This window comes from Pagrus major, chromosome 17, assembly GCF_040436345.1.
Source record: "Pagrus major chromosome 17, Pma_NU_1.0".
Taxonomy (NCBI): domain Eukaryota; kingdom Metazoa; phylum Chordata; class Actinopteri; order Spariformes; family Sparidae; genus Pagrus; species Pagrus major.
Genome location: NC_133231.1, coordinates 16,594,435 through 16,615,107, shown reverse-complemented (window position 1 = coordinate 16,615,107; position 20,673 = coordinate 16,594,435). Strand labels below are relative to the sequence as shown.

The following is a 20,673-nucleotide window of genomic DNA, read 5'->3' as shown; positions in this document are numbered from 1 at the left end:
TACCTCTCTGACAACAGAAAATATTAATCTGAAGAAGAAAACTGCCACTTTCCTCATCATCACTATTTCCTAAAAGAAAACAAATAAAATTGGCCTTTTTTATAAGGCATGATAAAAGCATCAGGTCGTAAGGACATAGCAAATGTTAGAAGAACATTGAGATATTGGCCGTAGAGATGAGCCTTCCCTTGAATATAATGAAACTAGATGACATTTAGCTTGCGTTGCTCTCAGCCCACTCAACAATAATTTCTCTTTTCAGAAATCATGGCCCGGTTATTCAAGATTATCCACAGTCATTGTAAGCAGTTTCATCCTCCTGACTGTGGGATGTAATCCTCAATGGCGACCTCCTCGGCTAGGCGGTAACATTAGTTTGCGGTGATACAGTTGAGGGTATTTAGCCTATTCACATGGCGGCCATTTTCCTCTGACATTGTGCTCATGGTGGGAAGTTTGAATGCCAGGATAATGTTCTGCTGCTGGGTTGCAGGTTGCAGGTCGTATAATCGCATGGAATCTGACAAATTGTTATCATTTCACCACTTACCAGTTGAGTAGCAACTGAAAAGTTTTGGACAAAATCTGGAGGGAAACTGGGCCATATTTTAAGGTAAAACTGCATATTTGATAATACATTAGCTAACGTTAGCATCAAACACTTCCTGCCTAACATTACCTTTTAATTACATCCAGTGTGTTTCACTTTCTGGCTTGAATAAATGTGTCCAAGATTTAGAACGAATTTATGCATTTCCTGTTGTATCATGTAACACCATTGAACAGCAGTAATGTTGCGGTTGAATGGTAACGGTTGAATGGACTATTGACCATAATTACACAGCGGCCATTTTCCTCTGACATCACACTCGGGGTGGGACGCTCAACTGTGGTACTACTGTGTTCCAGATCGCACGCTGTATAAACAGGAAATCTGACACATCGTTATCATTTCACTGTTTCTAGATAGAGAACAGCGAGCGTTGCCATTCAACCATAGAGAATGCAGACATCTCTGCAGCCAATATCTTTAAAACTCTTCAACTCACACTAGAACAGTCTAGATGGATAAATAGAGCTAAGAGGGAAAATATGTATTTTTTTTGTCGGGGTGAACTGGCCTTTAAGTACCCCGTTCTGGCTCAGGACAAGAGTTCTTAACTCCGTGTTTATGCATTTGACTGTGTTTGTATAGATATCCCTGCTCCCGTATGCATCTGTTCACAGGAGTGCTCCAATATTGGCTGTGTGTGTGTCTAATGGATTTGTCTAATGGAGAAAGGATGTGGGCCTAATCTGACACAACAATCTGCTAAACTCTCTTTATGAGTTTGCAAAGAGAGAAGTGGAACGTGGGCACAGACTGTAGAATATAAAGCACTACTGTGAAACAATCAATCCAGAATGATCTGCAGTAAATCTGTGATCAGAACTCTTTGGCTGACTGACAGAACTTAACCCGAGCAACATGTGAGCAAGCGTGTGTATTGCTGGAAATGGGATATCTGTGAGAATTATTGGATCTAAGACCGTGGAGGAAATGATTACAGACACTGAAACCGCATTAAGACGCTAGTTACCTGGCGTCATAACACAGCCGCAGTAAAGCCAAATGGGGCAGAAGAACAGAAATACGTTCTCCTGCTGCCTCCCCACTCCGTCACCATCACCACCCCTTTCTTCTTCCTCGGTGAAAGTACAGGAACACATCTGTCTCCTATGCGCTCATGTTTTGTAGACTTTTCCTCTGTTCATTTTAGATTTACATAGAAACAGCTGAGGAAGAACAGGCCCTCTCCTTCACTCTCTTCCCCCTCTCTCTCGCTCACACACACACACACACTTCACTGCTGCAGGACAAGCATCACAGGGATGTGTCAAGGTGAAGAAACTTTGCACTGATTAAGTAAAACAATAAAGGAAACAGGATGGATGAATTGATGAATTGATGGATGAATGGAAGGAAACGTGCTGAAGGTGGAGAGCAGGGCAGGTGGAGGGCATGGAGGCCAGAAACATCTCCATCTGGCAGGTCAAGGTTTGGGTTCTTCTCATACACTCTTTACCTCACCTTCTCACCTGGTTCTTATCAAGTCTGCTGACAGAAAACACACACTGAACGTAGTGCTGCTCCACTGCAGTTTTAATACACCACAAGGCTGCTTATGGAGTTTCATTCATCACTAACATGCCTATAAAGCTTGGAAAGTCGGTGAAGTTTTGTAGTTCACAAGGAGCTTCACAGCAAACCAGCGACGCTGCAAACAACTGAAAATGGTCATAAAATGGTCTCTGGAAGCGCTGAGATCCCATACGGATTTTAAAGACATTGTATTTATACCCATTTAAAGGTGCACTGTGTAGTTTGGGAGAAAAAATTCAAACTCAGAATTTTAGTATTCACAATATTATGAATGAGTTAATAAAACATATATTTTTCTATAACTGAACAAACAAGCTGTTGTCAGAGGAAAAGAAGGTCCCCAGAACACTGTTTGAAGCTAAGAAGGTGGCAGGGTCCGCCACATATAAACAAAGTAAAACAGTATGAAACTGTGTTGTCTTTAAGGTCAGTTTGTTGGAGAGAGCTTGTTTGTTTAGGTATAGAAAATCAGTCAATGAAGATCTTTCTCTTCTGATTAAAATGTCTTCCCCAAAAGTACATAGTGCACCTTTAAAGCTGAAATCAGCCTGTAGAAGCTAAGCTAAAAGCTTAAATCAATTTTGGATCGAGAGGCTTCCGTAGATTTGAACAGTGCCCGCTTGGCTGTATGGAGCCATTAAACGTTTTGTTTTGGTTGTTTGTTGTTTTTTTTTTTACGTTTTACAACAACTCCCCATCTACTTCAATTGTTTAGGAGACCGCTCAACACTGTTTTGCTGTGAAGCTCCAGAGATATTGATTAGCCTACAAAACTTTCCATCAGCATGAGGGCGAGTAGCTCATGTCCGAATTTCCATTTTTTGGGTGAACTTATCCTTTAATTCAAACCAACTTCCCCAGATTTCGCTGTAGGTTGGTGCCACATTCATCTCTCGTCCTCTCTGCACCACATACGCACAGAGAATGAGTTTACGCAAGCGTGCTGCGCTAAATAACAGCTCGGTCTGGCCTGTCACCTCCTTGAAACAGTTTTTACATTACAGGATATTATTTTCAGCAGGAACGAAGTATGTTACCTTGGAGGTTTAGGGGGGGAAATCGGCCAGCGTTGAGTGAAACGACGAGCGGGGCCAAACTACCCAAACTTGAACAGCTCAAGAGATTTCTGCCATAATAATTACTGACATAATTACAAGAGATTATTCTCAACGGAAGGAAATTAAGTAGTCTTTAAACGGTATGGTTGGACAAAGTGGCCAACATAAAGTATGGAGCGGTTTTATTTATGATCTATTAATCTTACATGTGCGTGCGCGCCAATTAGCCTGTGCGTGTGTGTTTGCGCGCGCGCGCCTCTCTGGACTGATTTGAGAGAAGGTGGTTTTAAATCTCACTTTAATATTATTTATTGTTTCAGGGTGAAGTCTTCAAGATTTGTCTGTGCCAGAGAGGGAGCTGTGACGCGCCAGCCCCGTAGCGCGCTCAGATGTGGTCTGTGCCTTGTAATGTGTGTGTGTGTGTGTGTGTGTGTGTGTGTGTGTGTGTGTGTGTATGTGTGTGTGTGTAGGGGGTAAAGCGGGGGCGCGGCTGTGTAGTCCTGTAGCTGAGACTCTGGACAGACCTGGTGGTTTCAGGGTGTCAGGAGGCAGTACTCTTTTGGGGGGGAAGCGCAGCAGAGCAGAGCAGAGCGCAGAGATCAAGTGACATCCAGTTGGCGGACTTAACCCGGGACAAGCCTACCTCACCTGCACGGAGGAAACGCTCTCTCTTTCTCTCTCTCTGTCCCAGTTCCTTCTCATTTTGGGGGGAATAGTGCGCTGCCGGCTGTTCTTTGAGGATGGAGCGTGTGTGGGACCGCGTTTCCTCCGCTGGGATGTTTATTCTCGGGCTGCTCTCGGCGCTGAATGGAGTTTGGAGTTTCAACATTTACGCAGGGCATCCTACGGTTTACAGGGGACCCGATGGGAGTTATTTCGGTTATTCTGTGGACTTCTACCAGGCTACCAGCGACAGCAACACGTGAGTGGCAACATCAGGACTGAAGTTGTCCCATTAGGGGTCCTGCAGGAGTTATGTACATGTAGTTAGACCTGCCATAAGTTCTCTACAGTAGACCCAATGGAAGAGAATTGAATCCAAATGATGTGATGTGAGAAAAAAAAAACATTTCAATGAAAAGAAATGAGGCTTCATCATCTCTGTAGGTGCACAAGACAGAGGAGGCGAAGCATAATAATGAAATAGCAAAGAAACTGAGATGTATGAATGATCCACTGACTTCACACTCTCCTGCACCTCCTTCTCCCCTCCAGGATCAGTGTGCTGGTGGGGGCTCCCAAGGCGAACACCTCCCAGCCAGGCATCATGGAGGCTGGGGCCGTCTACTACTGCCCCTGGCCTGGACTCCCTGACAGCTGCAGACAGATTCCTTTTGACAATTCCAGTAAGTAACCTGACTTTTTTTTTTCTTCCGTTCAGTTTTTGCATGTCATGGTTCAAAATGAATTCATGGCAGCCCTCCTGGGGGCCCCACGGGGTGTAAATATGCTCCTTACATGCTCCTGTTTTAAAGGATTTCACAGGACATGGACATGAATAACTTTTCTATTATATCTGGACCGACTGTGAGACATATGCTCAACAATGTCCCTGTTTTATGAGGAGTAATTTCAGTGAATAACAGAAATGAAATTTAACAAGCGTTCATTGCGCTGAAGTCCAAGTGGATCCTTTTAAAATCAAAGGTGGCCCCAGATGTTCCACCATTTGGACCCACTGGAGTTTCATAACCTGCGCGTCTGGTATGTGTGTGTATGAGTTGGCACACATGTTGCTGCATGAAAAAGAGAGATAAGAGGACATATGGGCCTCATCAGCTTCATCCGACAGAAGACGTGGCTGGTGCAAGCCCATGTCATGTTGTTCATGGTTTTCAATATATTGTCATCAAGGGGACGTGTCCAATCAGCCTGTGTTTGTGCGTCCAATGTCGCTGATGCACACTTTTCCATCTGAGTTGGTAGGGAGAGAGAACAAGTGGGAAAATGAGTGAGAGAGAGAGAGAGAGAGAGAGAGAGAGAGAGAGAGGGGTGGTGGGAGAGGAGGAGGGGGTAAAGTGTATGCACATGGGAATTTAGTTCCCCTTCCGAAGAAAGGGGGATTGGGTGAGGTCTGCTTTTTATTAGATCTTGAAAATGTATCCCTGTCTCCTTCCCTCTCTCTTTCTCTCTCTCTCTCTCTCTCTCTCTCTCTCTTTGTGAGGGTTTCTATCAACGTCAAAAGAGAGATGGAGCAGGAACTGACCTTTTATCACACAGTTAACTTTGGTGGAAGCGGTTCCGCTCTTTGAGGTTTTATTCTGCAACAAATTAAAATGATTCTGTTAGGAGAACTAATTTATCTGACAGGGAAATCAGAGAGAGTTGTAAACATAGATGAGGATAAGATCGAAGCAGAGTTAATGATATCAAAAGCTCAACACATATGGAGAAAGATTTAGTTGTGGATGAACATTAGGCTTGGGCGATATCCAAAAGTTTATATCATGATGTTGTTTCACCCAAATATCGTGAAAGACGATTATTTTACTAGTATTTTATGTTGATTAGTAGTATGAAACTGAATTAAGTGTTTACCGTAACATAAATAAAGATATGTCCACTATGAAGATATACAGAAAAGGCACAAAATGATGGATAAAAAATCACCAGAATCCTCCAGGGGACGACCTCCACTTAAAACATGTCCCTTGTGGATGGAGCTGCAGCAGCAAGTGATACTGGCATGTCACACACACACTCCTGCTAATGAGGAAGCATGAAGGAAACAGCTGATAGCCGATCAGCTGATGCAAGCACATAAGCACATTTCTCTGTCTGAACTAAAGCGAGCTTCATGCAGATGAGAGTAAACCACCAACGTGAGGACCATTTTCTTTGCTCTCCCTCAAGTTAATCACAGGTTCCTTTTCACAGAGGGCTGAGTTTTAGTGTGAAGTGTTTTAGGAGAAATTTCAGGTTTGGAGGAAATAAGAATAAACATAGAGGAACAAATGTGTGCACAGTCGTGTGTGTGTACCTATTCACTGGAATGAGTGGGTATGCGTGAGGTGATTGATGACAGTGGCCACGGTGGATATTTCTAGAGTTACAGCAGACACTTTATTACAGGTATGAACCAGACAAAGACACACACACACACACACACACACACACTGTACAATATATCAGCACAAGTGGTGACCATCTGTGTGTACTGTGTTGGCTAATATCCTTACATCAGCTTCACATGTGCCTTATTATGTGTGTGTGTGTGTGTGTGTGTGTGTGTGTGGCTTCAGTGACGTTATGCAGATGTGTCAAGTCATGCCGCTGTAGCAGTGGGGGTTGAGATAGGGATTGATATGGTGATAGGTGCACATTAGTGATTGCATGTCCATGATAAGATTTTTTTTAAAAAAAAAACATGTGTCAGGTTTCTACTTGCTTTTTACTCTGCCAGAAAGTAAAAAATGCACGAATTACACAAATATTTAGAGAAACAAAATATCTATAGCTCTTTTAAAGAAACTTATTGCAATCTTGCTCATGTCTCAGTCCTTGGCTGTGGCCTCAGAGCTAGAGCAAACACAGCTGGGTGTGTCTGTTAGAGTATATTCTTCATTCACTACCTTAAACCACAGTTTACACATTTGTCCTGGAATTAAGAAGAACTTCCTTCAACTCACGAGCCTGTTTCTTTAACCTTTAGGTCCCTGATGCTGTTTTAGATTAGAGTGATGGGCTTTATTACTCTATATAGTCATGTTTTTTATTAGATATCGGATTAATTTATATTAAAGCATGCAAACACACAAGTTGATGGAGGTTTGGCCTACCATACATCCTGTAAATGATGATGGTGACAAGAAAGAGGTTTAGAGTCAAATAAACTCTATAACAAACTCCCTCAGAGGAGATGAAAATATTAACAACTTTAAAGGAGACCTATTATATATTTTTTTCCTCTCCTTCAGTGTTTATATATGTTCTTGTGCATGTTAAAGATCTTGAAAGTTAAAAAGATCCGACAGAAAACGCTGCTCCTGAAACGCCTCGTCAGTAGTCCCGCCTTTAATTCTGTGACTTTGTGACAGTATGAGAAAACTGATGTTTATTGAGCATTAAAGCATGTCAACCTATCCTAGTAGTGACAAAAAATAAAATTATGAACCTGAAAATGGACATATGTCTCCTTTAAAAGGCAGAAGAAAATCCACTGTACACCTGCCTTTTTGCATTTATTGTCTGCCTCTAAGTGCCTATTTTAGTGTGTGAGCATGTGCTGAAGGAAGGTGTTTAATAGTGAGGGGTCTGCACGGCCCTAAAGAGCACCAGCTGGTCTTTAATAACGCTGGAAAATATCCACAACAGACTAGAGACACACATGCACACCAAATCTGACACTTTATTGTGAGTGGGCTGGGAAATGCTCATAATGTGTGTCTGGGCCTGTGTATGTGTGTAAGTATCTTAAGTGTTGTTACATTTTATGGGAAAGGCTTTGACTGAGAGAAGAAGCATCGTGACAAATGTCTGTTTCTGGGGGGCAAATGGTGTTTTGATGTTCGTTACAGGCCTGTTTAAGATGTCGCTGTTTGTTCTTTGCTTATCAAGGACAAATACTTTCCATTCACACAGGCAGAGCTACAGGCCTGGATCCACATTACCACAGGCAATATCAGCTTTTACTGGCACCACTATGAAATGTTTCTTTCATTCGCTTTTTTTAATGTCTTTTCCACTTCCCGTCTCTCTCTCTCTGTCTCCCCCCAGATAACAGAATGATAAAGGTAAACGGCACCAGAGAGCCTCTGGAGTTTAAGTCGCACCAGTGGTTTGGAGCATCTGTCAGGACACACAAAGGGAAAGTGGTGGTGAGTAGACATGATGTCTGATAATATCAGATATGTATCATCGGTGTTATCTTACATGCTTGAAAGTTATAACTTACACACAACTTTTAGTTGCCATTAAGGTCAGTATTTCTTTAAATCTTGTTAATCAGGGTGTTGTCTGTTTTTTAGGCATGTGCTCCCCTCTACCACTGGCGGACGGTGAAGCTGAGCGGGGAGAAGGACCCCGTGGGGACCTGCTATGTGGCCGTCCAGAACTTCAGCGCCTACGCAGAGTACTCACCCTGCAGGACCAGTGAGTCACCCCGCAGCCCCGTCTCCATCTTTTTTACTGCCGTCCAAATCTCCTTGCCTTTGTTTTTTTCTTCTTCTCTCTCTGCTGTCACTGACCATAAATTTACTGTATTTAGAGTCTTCCTTTATTTTAATGTACTGTATCTTTCATCAGGGTAATATGTCATAATATGTCATAATGTTTAAATACAGTGCCCTGATTTTTATGTCAGACAATAAAAAATCATGTCTAAGCTTATTAAAGGGTCAAGTTTAAAAGTTTAAAGGGTCTAGATTACACACAATAAAACACTTTTCTCACTTGCCTCTGATAGTATCTAGCCATGCGATAATTTTAGTTGTCCAGGTTTCAATATATCCGACTCCGCCCCACTACAATTGAGTTGACTTTCATTTTTTGTGGTATTGTAGTAGTATATCTAAAGAATTCACTCAGCCCATTACTCAGAATAATCCACAGAGTGGACTATTTTCATTTAAAACTACTATATACTGAGAAAATTGTCACAATTTAAGCAAAAAGGCAATGCAAAAAAACCCTGCAAAAATCCAAAATCCAAATGTGTAAACGAGAAAATGGCAGTCGACAAAAACTGGCAACAAAAAGGCCGGCAAAGGAAAATACCAAAGCAATACAAAAACTGAAGACAAAAGAGAGAACCACAAGGAACAATTCAGGAACACAGGGAACACACAAAGAAGGGGGAACAGGCAGAAGAGCACAGGAGATACGTGGACGAAAGCAGACGAACCAACGAAGAGTGAGGGAACAACACAGGCTTAAATGCAAACTAAACTAACGAGGGGATGAGGAGCCGGTGGAGAGACACTTGGAACAATTAGCAGTTCTAACAAGGCTGATGTGAGACAGGTGGGGTGGGGGGAGCACAGGACCACAGGTGAGCAGGAAGTAGAAAGTGACAACAAGACACAAAAGGATACAACTACAAAACAAACAGGAAGTCAACAAACCGAAAAAAAACCCAGACCATGAGAGAAATAGTCCGAATCAAAACGCTGAATAGCATGTTTTTAAGTCATTTGTGCTTTCCACAAACAAAATGTCATTCTCTTCTATGTTATTTGGCAGAAATCTCAAAGCTAGATGTCTCAAAACCTGGCCAAAGAAAACCAAGACTATCTCCTGTGGGGAGATGTGTATTTCTTTATATGACTCAAGCAGCTTTTCTAATATATTACCTCAACTAATGTTTTACAAGTTGCCACAGCAACCTGATATCCTGTCTCTCTCGCTGTATCTGTTTCTCTCTCTGGTCCTCTTCTTCCTGTCATCAGTTCTATTAATGGGATTCATGGGATTTTCTGGCTCCCTGCCCCCCGACCCTCCCAACTTAATCTCCAGTTTTTTTCTTCTTTCTCTCCTACTTTCTTCCTGCGACCCCTCTCACCCTGTACTGTGATAAAAAGGCACCAGCAGAGTACGATAAGGAGAAATGGAGGCTATCAGGTGGCACATCATAAACAGCAGATCAAACACAGCTCTTATCATCCAACTCCATCATCCGCTCTGCATAAAAATCCCCCTCACATACACACACACACATTCTTACTCACACTCCCGCTACTAAAAGTTGTTAAGGATCTCTATTTTGTTGTTCATGTCAGTTCTGACCAATCAAGACTGGAATAATCACCTTGTAAACTCAATTGTTCTCAAGAGGCGAATAACGCTGCAGAGGAAATATTTGTTCATCGTCAGCTCACGGCAGCTTTTTTGCTTCATCTCAACATTAATCTACGACACTCAGACTCCTTCTATAACTCGCACTTTGTTTATATGCGCACGTGTGGAGTCACGCATCATTAAGTTTCACCTCAGGGTGCCTCTGAAATGAAGAACAATTTATTATGAGCACATACGTTTTGCGTGTTCATGCACAGTTTGATGCAGTGATTTAAACAGAAACACACCTCAGCGGTTCTACATTTGAATGCTTTTCTTCATGTTGCGAGTTGTGTAATTGTTTCATCTGATAGAGGTAATGCTCTCTGCAATGTTAGTTGAGTGCTTTGTTCCAGAAAATGTTTTTTAACAATTAAGATGCTGGTTCTCGTGTTTGAATTACATGTTTTACTGTTGTGTTTTTCAGACGATCCGGACCCAGAGGGACAGGGGTTCTGCCAGGCTGGCTTCAGCGTGGATTTCACCAAGGTAATGACTGCAGCAATAACCCCCTTGCACACTTCTCGTCCCCTCTCAAAGTGCAAACAGAGAGTTTTCTTCAAACACTCCCCTCAGAGATTTATGGACACGGGGAAGATGAGAGCACATACGTCCCTCGAGGAGCCTGCACTCCTGATGTGACCCATCGCCTCTGAACACAATAGACCAAACACGCATACACACATAGACATTCTTTCACTGTATAGTCAATGTGAACTTTGATCTCTGTCTCATAGTCCAACTCTAGCCTCCTGTACAGGAAGCTGTCATTCTCCACAGGATGTCAACAGGCGTGACAGCAGGAATCATATGTGCACTCATATGTTATAACACACGCTCACACTGACACATCTGTCACATGACTAACCTTAACTAATTGTGTTTATTCCAGGAAGGAATGCTGGTAGTAGGAGGACCTGGAAGCTTTTACTGGCAAGGTAACCCCAACAACAGTGTGTAAACCTGTGTTTTGTCTCTTCTCTCTGCAGTGATTTCATAGATGGGAAGGTGTTCAAATGAGAGATGAGTTTAACAGTCAGATCAGCCCACACACGCACACATGCACACAGACGCGCTTGCCAAATCTGCAATTTCATTACAGGAGTCTTACGAAGGAGAAAGTGGAAAGAAATGTGTCTCTTTCTCTGTCTTTGCCGCTTTCCTTGACTTTTTCCCCTCCCTCGCTCCTTTACTTCATGCCACTCTCCGTCAGGGAGCAGGAAGTGGGTGTTTGGGCTCTGTAATGAGCTGATCGGGGCGTAATGGAGTGTGGAGGAACTGCCCCTCTGCCCCCTGATAAAGTGCAGAGGGGCTTGGAAAAAGCTTTGAGGAGACGCCACACAGTTGAGAAGGACAGAGGAAAGGTGGGGAGAATTTAAACGGCGAGAGCAGGAAGGACAGCGGAAGTGATGGAGGATTGTTAAGGAGATGACAGAAACACGTTGCAGAGAAAGTTGAGAAGTGAGGGAGTGAGTCAGACACGGCGAGAGAAGAAGAAAGATGGATCTTCTGCTTGATAAAAGCAGCGCTGAGGTCAGCTCGCTCGCTGGATGTGAGGGCCGAGTCTAAGCAGAGGGATGAAGTGTCTTAATAGGTGTAGACACAGCTAGAGTGTGTCAGAGTTCAGCTGTTGGAGTGGAGCGATACTCCCCCGGCTCCAGGTGTGTGAGAGTATCCAAATTTAGAGTTCTGCAGCTGGAGACGGTCACTAATCAGCTGCACAAGCTAATTTCTCTTTCCCGTCATTGTCTGTCACTCCACCGCACTTCATTTGTCCAGAAAAAGAAAGATTTAGCGAGAGAGGGTGCGTGTTTTCAGAAAGTGGCTCTGTGATGGATATTTCATAACTGTTGCACAAATTTATATGATTTTGGGGTTATTGCTTTGGCATCCCTGCTGTTATTACATATGGTTGAAGAATGAATGTCCCAGCATACAAGACCGCACTAGACAGCCATCACAGACAGCCTAATGGACTGCTCCCGCTCTGTGCCCTCAGCGTGGCAAGGCTGGCTGCCTCCAGTTAAAACACTTCCTCCGAATGTTTATAAAAGCACTCAGCCTGGATTTTATGGCCTCTAATATACAACGATTATCCACAGCCTTCAGCCTCAGTCATCATTTAAAAGAAAAAAAAAAGCACTTTTATATACAGTCTTGTTATCTCTGGGTGTAAAGGACGTTTCAAATTAGCAGCTGTGACTTATGAGCAGTGTCTCATTAATCAGATAGACGTTTAATGATGAGTTGAGGCAGTGAAATGTTATTCTGGGAGATAAACTCATAGAGAGAGGAGAGGGTTTGAGAGGGCACATTTCTCTCCCTGCCACGACACACACACACACATTAAGGAGGATTTATGGGAGGTTGAGGGCGGCCGTAGATAAAATCATTTGTTTGCTTGACCTCTTGTTCAACACCAGAGGAAGGGTGTTGTTTGTGCGCGCTCACCTATAATTCACAATCCACGCTGCGGAGAGGACAGGCGTTTTCTTTCTTTAAGGTTTTAAAAGGAACAGCTAGTCCTCTGCCAGCGATGTGTTTTAGCTTTCCTCAGGGAAGACTTCTTGGTGTAGTTAGCTCTGTGTGCAGGCGGTCCAGCAGGTTTCTATCGCAGAGGGCAGCGGTGCTCCCTTCATGGGGTCTGAGCTGAACAGATGTGACTCTCTCACCCTGAGTTGTTTGTTTTTCTCTATCTATTTATCCCTGTGTGTGTGTGTGTGCATATGTGTGTGTGCGTGTGAGTGCAGGTCAGGTAATGACAGCGGGGATAGCTGAGATACTGAACGGCTACTCTTTGAAGGCGGTGCTGAGACGTGTTCCAGGAGAGAAACACACCAGAGCTGCTGAGGACACACACGACGACAGCTACCTTGGTAACATGCATTTACAAAACAAACACACACACACTGCGACAACTGTGTTGATCTAAATAATGATCAGAAATGACATCACACACGTCACTTACAGTTTACGAAGACTTAATCATCTTCATGTGCAACCCATTTCTCTCTCTAGGTTACTCTGTGGCGGTGGGAGAGTTTACAGGAGACTCTGAACAAGGTGAGAAAGCCCACAATTCATTACAACTAACCACATGTTGCACCAGAGAAATCCCTCGCTGCCAACATCGGCAACACAGTCGCAGCCACACAACACTCTCCCCAGCTGGATGCCAGGAGGAGCACTGTGACGGGTGGTGCGGGGTGAGGGATAAGGAGTGGACAGCTGTGTGACAGTGCCTCGGTCTGAACTCCGAGGCAGTAATGAGAACTGTCTCTGCATGTCTGGGTCGCGACCCTGAGGGGACAGGACTTCAGGAACCACTGATAAAGGGATTTCCTCTCCTTCATTCTGACTGATTAGAATGATTTGTGGCAGACCCCTTCAGATCTATAGTGGGTCCGGAGTCTCTCGCGGACTTGAAATATTAGGTGGAAAGAGAGACATGCACGCCACACTCCATCATTTTATCAAAGACGTGCAGGTGGGGGAAAGTGTCTCTGAGTTCATCTTTGTTGAACCTTGAGAGGCCAAAATAAATTCATAGAAATCATCATCTTGCCAGTGGCGCAGCATTTTGATTCAGGTGCTGCTGACATCATTCCCATGCCATCAGTTTGCCAGTAGATGAAGCACACAAGCAACATAAAAGCACAGCTCTTTTATTAAAGGAAATCTGTCCACAGTCATATTACAACATTTTCTAAACTATTGTTTTATTACTTTCCCTTCAAACACAAGCATGAGACCCTGCATGCCTCCTCAAAGCCACTCCAGCTTCCCATTCATAATTTCCTGTCTATCAGAGCCTCTTTGCTAATCACCATTTAGTGGGATCTTTAAGTTTACATACCCCCATACCAACCCCGCAAAGGGCCCTGAGCCGCCTCCGGCACAACACATGTCAGAGAGTCTTAAAGCGAGCCATAAGAGGTTACACATGCCCGCTGTTGTGTTGTGTTGTGGTACTAAGCTTGTTGTGGTCTTGTTCCCCCAAAACCCTCTTCAGACCCAAGAACTGGTCGTAACTGGGAATTCTGAGCAAAGATGGAGCTGGGAAGTGCTGGTTTATGGGATCGTGGTTGAGTCTTTTGGGTAGAGCTGGAGGGGAGGAAGGGGGGGGACTCTGTCTGTCTTCTCTCTCTGGGTGGGTCCTTCAGATCGTCCCTATAAGTTCACAGCGCCGCACTCATCAATCAATACACGACCAGAGCTTGAGCACCCGATCACTCAGTGTGTCCTCAGCGACACTTGGCCCTTCTGACAGGGTGGGCTGGGGAGGGGATTTTAGGGTTAAAGCCTTTGAGAAAAACCACTGTCGAGCCACTTTTCTCACACATTGACACATGCTAATTTAAGTCTTTCATTATTTTTACGTTTCCCAGAGCTGATAGCTGGAGTCCCAAGAGGAGCACAGAACTTTGGATATGTGAGTATACAGTGGGAAAAATGCCACTTACAATAAGTAAAAAATCTGCCAGTAGAACAAGTGAAAATTCACTTGTGAGGATTTCACATCTTATTTGTGAAATAGGATGTGATATCTAAAAAGAGTCCCTTCATCTCACTGGAATGCAGTGTTGTAAAAAGTACCCAAAAGTCATACTTGAGTAAAAGTCAAGATATTGTGTTTAAATTCTACTTTGGTAAAAGTAGTTGTGTGTCACCCACACAAATAGTGCTTTAGTAAAAGTCTTAAAGTATCTGATATTGAATGCACTGAAGTATCAAAAGTACAAGTAAAAGTAAATTATACATATATTTACATGTATGTATATTCTGTATACTATGGGTCTGGCCAATTATTGGATCTGATATTCAGCATTTTTCGTGTAATCGGAATCGAAAAAATTAAAAATGCACTACTTTGGCTCTGATGCAGCATTCAGTCTTCAAAAATAACTAGTAACTATAGATATAAAATAAATGCAGTGGAGTAAAAGGACAATATTTGCCTCGAAATTCAGTGGAGTGGGAGTATAAAGTAACAAAGAACCGCAATACTTAAGTATCTCAAAATTGTTCTTAAGTACAGTATTTGAGTTAATGTACTTAGTTACATTCCATCACTGTTAAAATGTTACAATTTAGGTTCTTGTGTCTTTCATTAAGGGTATTGAGATATTTTTACTCGAAATTAGACAAAAACTCCTGGTAAGATTTGAAAGTTTGAAAGAAAAATTCAACAAAAAGGCTCACAGGAGAGATTTTGGTGCTAGGTTAGCAGAAAAGGACTTTTCTTTTCAAGCATAATTAATGTAGAGAATCAAATGGTCACAGTGGTTTGAAAATGTTAATCGTATGTCATGGCCTTTGCAAACACCTATGGGAGATGTGTTCAACAGCACTCTTCGTCAAAACACCAAATTAGGAATTATATTTTGGAAGAGTGGTCTCTGTTCCTCCAGGAATATTTCCAGAGATGTGTGGAATCTATGCCAAGGAAGTTTTAAGCTGTTTTGGTGGCTTATGGTGAAACTTAATGTTGTTTTGTCCTTACTCTGTCGCCCATCTGCATGCTCTGAACCTGACATTTCAAGATGTACTTATGTGTGGCAGTCTATGTGAGATAAGAAGTGCAGGAGGGATCAGAAGTAAACTCCTCTAGACTCGTCTGCTTTTACTGTTTCATATAGGATTACAGCTTTCACCATGCACATGCATCTACATGCAAATACAGTGTGTGCATCTGTGTGTAAACTGTGGTGTGTCTCGTGTTCTCTTATGGGAACATGTCCCCAGGGCTGACTGTGTCAATCCTCCCTAATGACACACGGCTTCCGCTGCATGTGGAGGGCAGTGACCCCACCTAACCCTACTAACCCTTCTCCACACACGCCTGACCCCTAACCCTAACCTGCAGTGCAACCGCGAGACTCATCACACTCACACACACATACCGCAGCAGTTTCTGTCTGGACGTTGTAGCTGGTGCGAGAATGCTCCTTCCTGTACAGACAGTGCACTGTGAGTGTCACAGAGGAGGGGGGCTCGTAGCTCACAGCAGGAGGCGTGTTATGAGGGATGCAGGTAGACCACGTTAGACGCTGTCATCCGTGATCAGGTTTCTTCTGTGACCAATCTGTGACAACTCAGAGCACTCTGATTCAATATTTGTGTTTACACATCCTCATCTGTCTGTGTTCTTAATTCTATCCCCGTTTTGTGTGTCTTTGAGACATCTGCGACTGGGTCAACTTGTATCTTGCATGTGTGTGTGAGTGTGTGCATGTGTGTGTACGCGTAGCCCCCGGCTGTCTCCATGTGGTTGTTATTTTAGGTCTTATGAAGGAATTCTCAGCCCCCCACCCTCCTCCGTCGCTCCCCACGACCGGGGTTAGGATGGGGGGAAGGAGAGAAAGATGAGGGGGGAAATGGTAAAGGCACACAGACGATGATGGTTGGGGGAGGGCAGGGGAAAGAAAGAGGGTTCTGTAGAATAAAAGCTTTTTATGCGGTTTATGCTTTTTTTTTTCCTGCATTCTTCATGTGCCTGTTTGTCAGACTGCTTGGCCATGTTTGATCCTGGAGTGCTACAAGGACAAAGTCTTTTGTTTGAGTCGTCATGCCGGATTGCATCTGACAGTCTGTGTGCTTGTTTTAGGTGGCGATGATCAACTCCACCAATCTGACCTTCATCCAGAACTTTACAGGGGAGCAGGTAGGAGCATCAACACATCCTAATCAGACTGCAGGGTTACATATAAACTCTTGCACCTTGGGCACCAGCTGATATGGATTTACTTCTATTTTTGAAGGAATTCACCCTCATGGGGATGAAGATGAAATTAGAGGAAAATCATACCATATTGAGTTTATGGTTAAAAATACTCATGCTCCTTTGTCTGTCCTTCAGATGGCCTCCTATTTTGGCTACTCGGTGGCTGTCACTGACCTGAATGGAGATGGGTAAGTCCAAAACTCCCATGTCACTACAGAAACATACACTCTCTCCTCATCTTTCTTCCTCTGAGAACTGAAACTTGTCTCCCCAGGACCGACGACGTGCTGGTCGGAGCGCCCCTCTACATGGAGAGAGAGATGGAGAGCAAACCAAGAGAGGTGGGGCGGGTGTACCTGTACCTGCAGACGGCCCCGCTCACTTTCTCCAAACCTGTCGCCCTCACCGGGACGCACGTCTTCGGGCGCTTCGGCACGGCTATAGCACCCCTGGGAGACATCAACCAGGATGGATACAACGGTATGCTTGGAGAATGAAAGAAAAAAGGAGAAAGATGAGATAAAAAGGAAATTGAGCCAGATGAAATTCATCTGAGAAACACAAATATACAAGATGTGAGAGGAAACAAAGAGAGAGGAGATGAGAAAATTTAACAGAACCCTTGTCTGCCCATATGGTGAACCCGTTGACAGACATATCTTTTTCTTTGTTTCCCGTGCCTCTTGGACTGTTTTGTCTCAGACTTGAGGAAATCCTATCGGATGCCGCTGCTTTGAGAAAACTCAAAGCTCTTCAGCCAATCAGGAAGTGCGGCGATGAAAGGTTGTCTGTGTGAACTTGTTCCCTCCTGTGTTGATAAGGGTTAAGGCCATGTGTACGTAAGTGTGTGTTGGAGTTATTTTTAACTCACCAGATGTGCACTGAGATAAAATCATCTGGGAGTTTCTGTCCTGCAGCCCTGGGTTCATTCCTCTTCAGTGTGTTTGTTTTATCCTCACATTGATTGGACACACACACACACACACACACACACAAAGCATGCAGCCTGCAGCACAAATGCTCCATAAAGCTCAGGCCTGCTGCCCTTAAAAATGAATGAACTGTAGCACATATGGAGCTCGTATGACATCAAGCGCACTGTTTTGAGTTTTATTTATTCATGGACTGCATGTGTTAATGTGTGTCCCACCCCTTTAAACCCTTTAACCATCAGATCAATAACCATTGGATCAATACTGAAGCTTTCTCTGAGCAGAAACATAAATCAGGATCGTCTGTCAGGATGTGACGGTCTCTGAGGGGTGGTGACGTGACCTGAAAGGACATGGAGCCTCTCTGCCAGACCGCTCCATGACTGTGCATGATTTCATTATTTGTCATTACGCAATGGCGTCACCATGGAAATACTGTGATCAGAGGTTTCAGCAGCTTATTTTTTGCTAATGTCAAATGTCTGTGTTCAAGTATACCTGTGCCCCGGTGTGATTTAATCACTGGCAGATCCCTTTTCTGTCTGCAGAGACCTCATCACTCCCTTTTTTTGCAAAATTCTGCCAATTTCCTCTTATCTTCACGGCTCTGTTAAGTGTCAGCTAAAACCACATGATTTTGCTTAATTCAATTTGCCATGTGGCTCTTTTTGTTATTAATATTTACCAACCGACACTGGCTCTCTATCACCATCGCTCACAGAGTGTCAGCCTCTTTCTGTCTGCGAGCATCGATCCCCTATAGCGCTGGTCTCAGTGATCACAGTGGGTGTTCCGCATTTTTCGCTGTGGATGTCTGCATTGTGTGGGATGCTGTTGAGCAATGCCCGTGAGTGACTTTCACATTATTTGAAGATTTTTGAAGTATGTTGCTTCTTTTTTTTTACACAGCTATTCGGTTATGTACACATACCCACGCATAGACATACAGGCTTGCAGACGCACATGCGCACAGACAAGCACATGTATACACTTGCATACACACATGGTTGCATTTATCTTCTCTACCCCACAATCTGCTTCATGTGGAACTACTTGTTTAGGCTGAGTGAGAGGGGGTCCGGAGACAAACAGGATGTCTAGAGGTGTTCGGACAGTTACAGTACTGAGGGATACTGGCGTGCAGGACAGTGCAATGTCTGGACATTAAAAGGTTAATGAGTTTGGCATGGTGAAATAATCTATTACTTTTCATATCAGGACAGGTGCTCGCAATGTGTCAATTGTTATATCTCTGTTTTCATGTATGTGTTGTTGGGTGCTCTGTTGTTCAACTACATACCTCCATCATGTCTGAAGGAGCTCTTAAATCCGTGATAACCTACCTTCTCCAACACTGTCTTGATATGAACAACTGCGTCTTACACAAAAACAGCAATCTTAGGTTAGAAGGAAAGTTAGAAAAGATTAGAGTCATTTAACAAGAGATCTAAGTTGGAAGAAAAAGTGATACTGCGATATTTCCGTACACCCATGAGGGAGACATTCGACCTGATGAGAATTTGATGAGATCTGATGAAAATAAAGGGGATGTCTTTGCTTGTTTTTCCAGACCATTGTCTAGCACATCCGCTGGACGCACATTCCAGATTAGCTGAGTTTTTCAGTGTTTAACTTTTCCTAATAGCCTACTTTCAGGGGCTTTAACATCCTTGAGAATACATGCACATTATTCACTCCCCTGCCAGGAATTACATGAGAAGATAGATAGGCTACCACCTCCATCTGTCCGGTAGGCAAAGCTATAGAGCTCGTGCTCAGTTAGCTTAGCTTTAGCGAGCCCGACGTTGTCCAAACTTAAGATAAAAAATCTGCCTACAAGCAGCTTGGCTGTAGATACGTATTGTTACACTTGTATTTATGTATGGATCATACAATTCAGAAATAAAGTGCACATTAGTGAAGTTTAGAGGTGTTGGTAAGCAGATATTTTCTCTTCCTTCAGACTAGGCTAGCTGTTTCCCCCTGGTTCCAGTCTTTATACTAAGCTAACGGGCTGCTAGCGAGTCTACAGCTTCATATTTAATGGACAAACATGAGACTGGTATCTAGCTCCTCTTCTAACTCTCTGTAAGAAAGCAGATAACTATTTCCTGAAATGTCTACGACCAAAACAGACGAGCCAACCTATCCATTTCGCACTTATAATTAGGTGATATTTAACCAAATGTTTCCCCTGCGGAGCAATATAAAGTAACAAAAAATTACAGCAATGACCTTAACAGTAACACCGAGCATAAAAGGAAAGATTTAAAGATAATTTAAGCGAATGGAAATTAAAGAAAAGAGGTGAAGGACCATGCTGTCATGGTCCCCGAGTGCAGGTAAATGAAAGTCAAGCTCTTTTCCTTCTACCTGCATGTTTTCCGGTCTCAGAGGGACCTTAACCCTGCTGATGTCTAAACCATGCCTGTGTGTGTCATCCCTTAGACGTGGCAGTGGGCTGTCCGTTCGGAGGCGAGGAACGTGGAGGCAGAGTATTGATCTTTAATGGTAACAGAGACATATCCACGCAAGGCCTGACGCTGAGCCAAGAGCTGAGAGCGGCCGGGACCCCAAGAGGCGGCTTGTCTGGATTTGGATTCACTCTGCGAGGAGGCCAGGACCTGGACAACAATCAGTATCCTGGTAAACACTCGCACTCAACAAGTCAATCTCTCTCTACTCAGCTCCCCACGTTATAATCAAAATTCTTTCTCCAACTTGCATTCCTTCTCTTCTCCACTTTCCTTCCAGCTCCTCTCATTACAGCCTCCCTCCTCTTCGTTCCTGACCTCCACATTTCATGGTTCCCCCCATGCATTCACTCCTCCACTACCATCCTCATGTTCTCCTGTACTGCTTTCCTCCTCTTCTCTGGTAAAGTCATCAGTCAGAGGAAGGGGGTATAGGGATAAATGCCAATGAACTGCTGCTGCATCCATTCTTTGGGGATTTACAGTACTCAAGAAGGAGAGAAAATATAAGATTGAGAGAGAGAAAGAAGTATAATACTACATTATCCGCATGACATTCAAGCCTCAG

At 43.6% G+C, this 20,673-nt stretch overlaps 1 protein-coding gene across 1 annotated transcript in view; it reads left to right on the top strand.

Moving 5' to 3' along the window:
- Positions 1–3,941: 3,941 nt before the first annotated feature.
- The window catches only part of itga8 (integrin, alpha 8), a 42,350-nt gene continuing 25,618 nt past the window's right edge, over positions 3,942–20,673 (top strand). The window contains exons 1-13 of the mRNA XM_073486013.1: positions 3,942–4,123; positions 4,417–4,547; positions 7,918–8,018; positions 8,169–8,292; positions 10,403–10,464; positions 10,868–10,913; positions 12,726–12,851; positions 12,994–13,038; positions 14,364–14,407; positions 16,583–16,639; positions 16,835–16,887; positions 16,974–17,179; positions 20,080–20,277. Coding sequence (XP_073342114.1) covers positions 3,942–4,123; positions 4,417–4,547; positions 7,918–8,018; positions 8,169–8,292; positions 10,403–10,464; positions 10,868–10,913; positions 12,726–12,851; positions 12,994–13,038; positions 14,364–14,407; positions 16,583–16,639; positions 16,835–16,887; positions 16,974–17,179; positions 20,080–20,277 — 1,375 coding nt within the window. The remainder of the gene's footprint in view (positions 4,124–4,416; positions 4,548–7,917; positions 8,019–8,168; positions 8,293–10,402; positions 10,465–10,867; positions 10,914–12,725; positions 12,852–12,993; positions 13,039–14,363; positions 14,408–16,582; positions 16,640–16,834; positions 16,888–16,973; positions 17,180–20,079; positions 20,278–20,673) is intronic.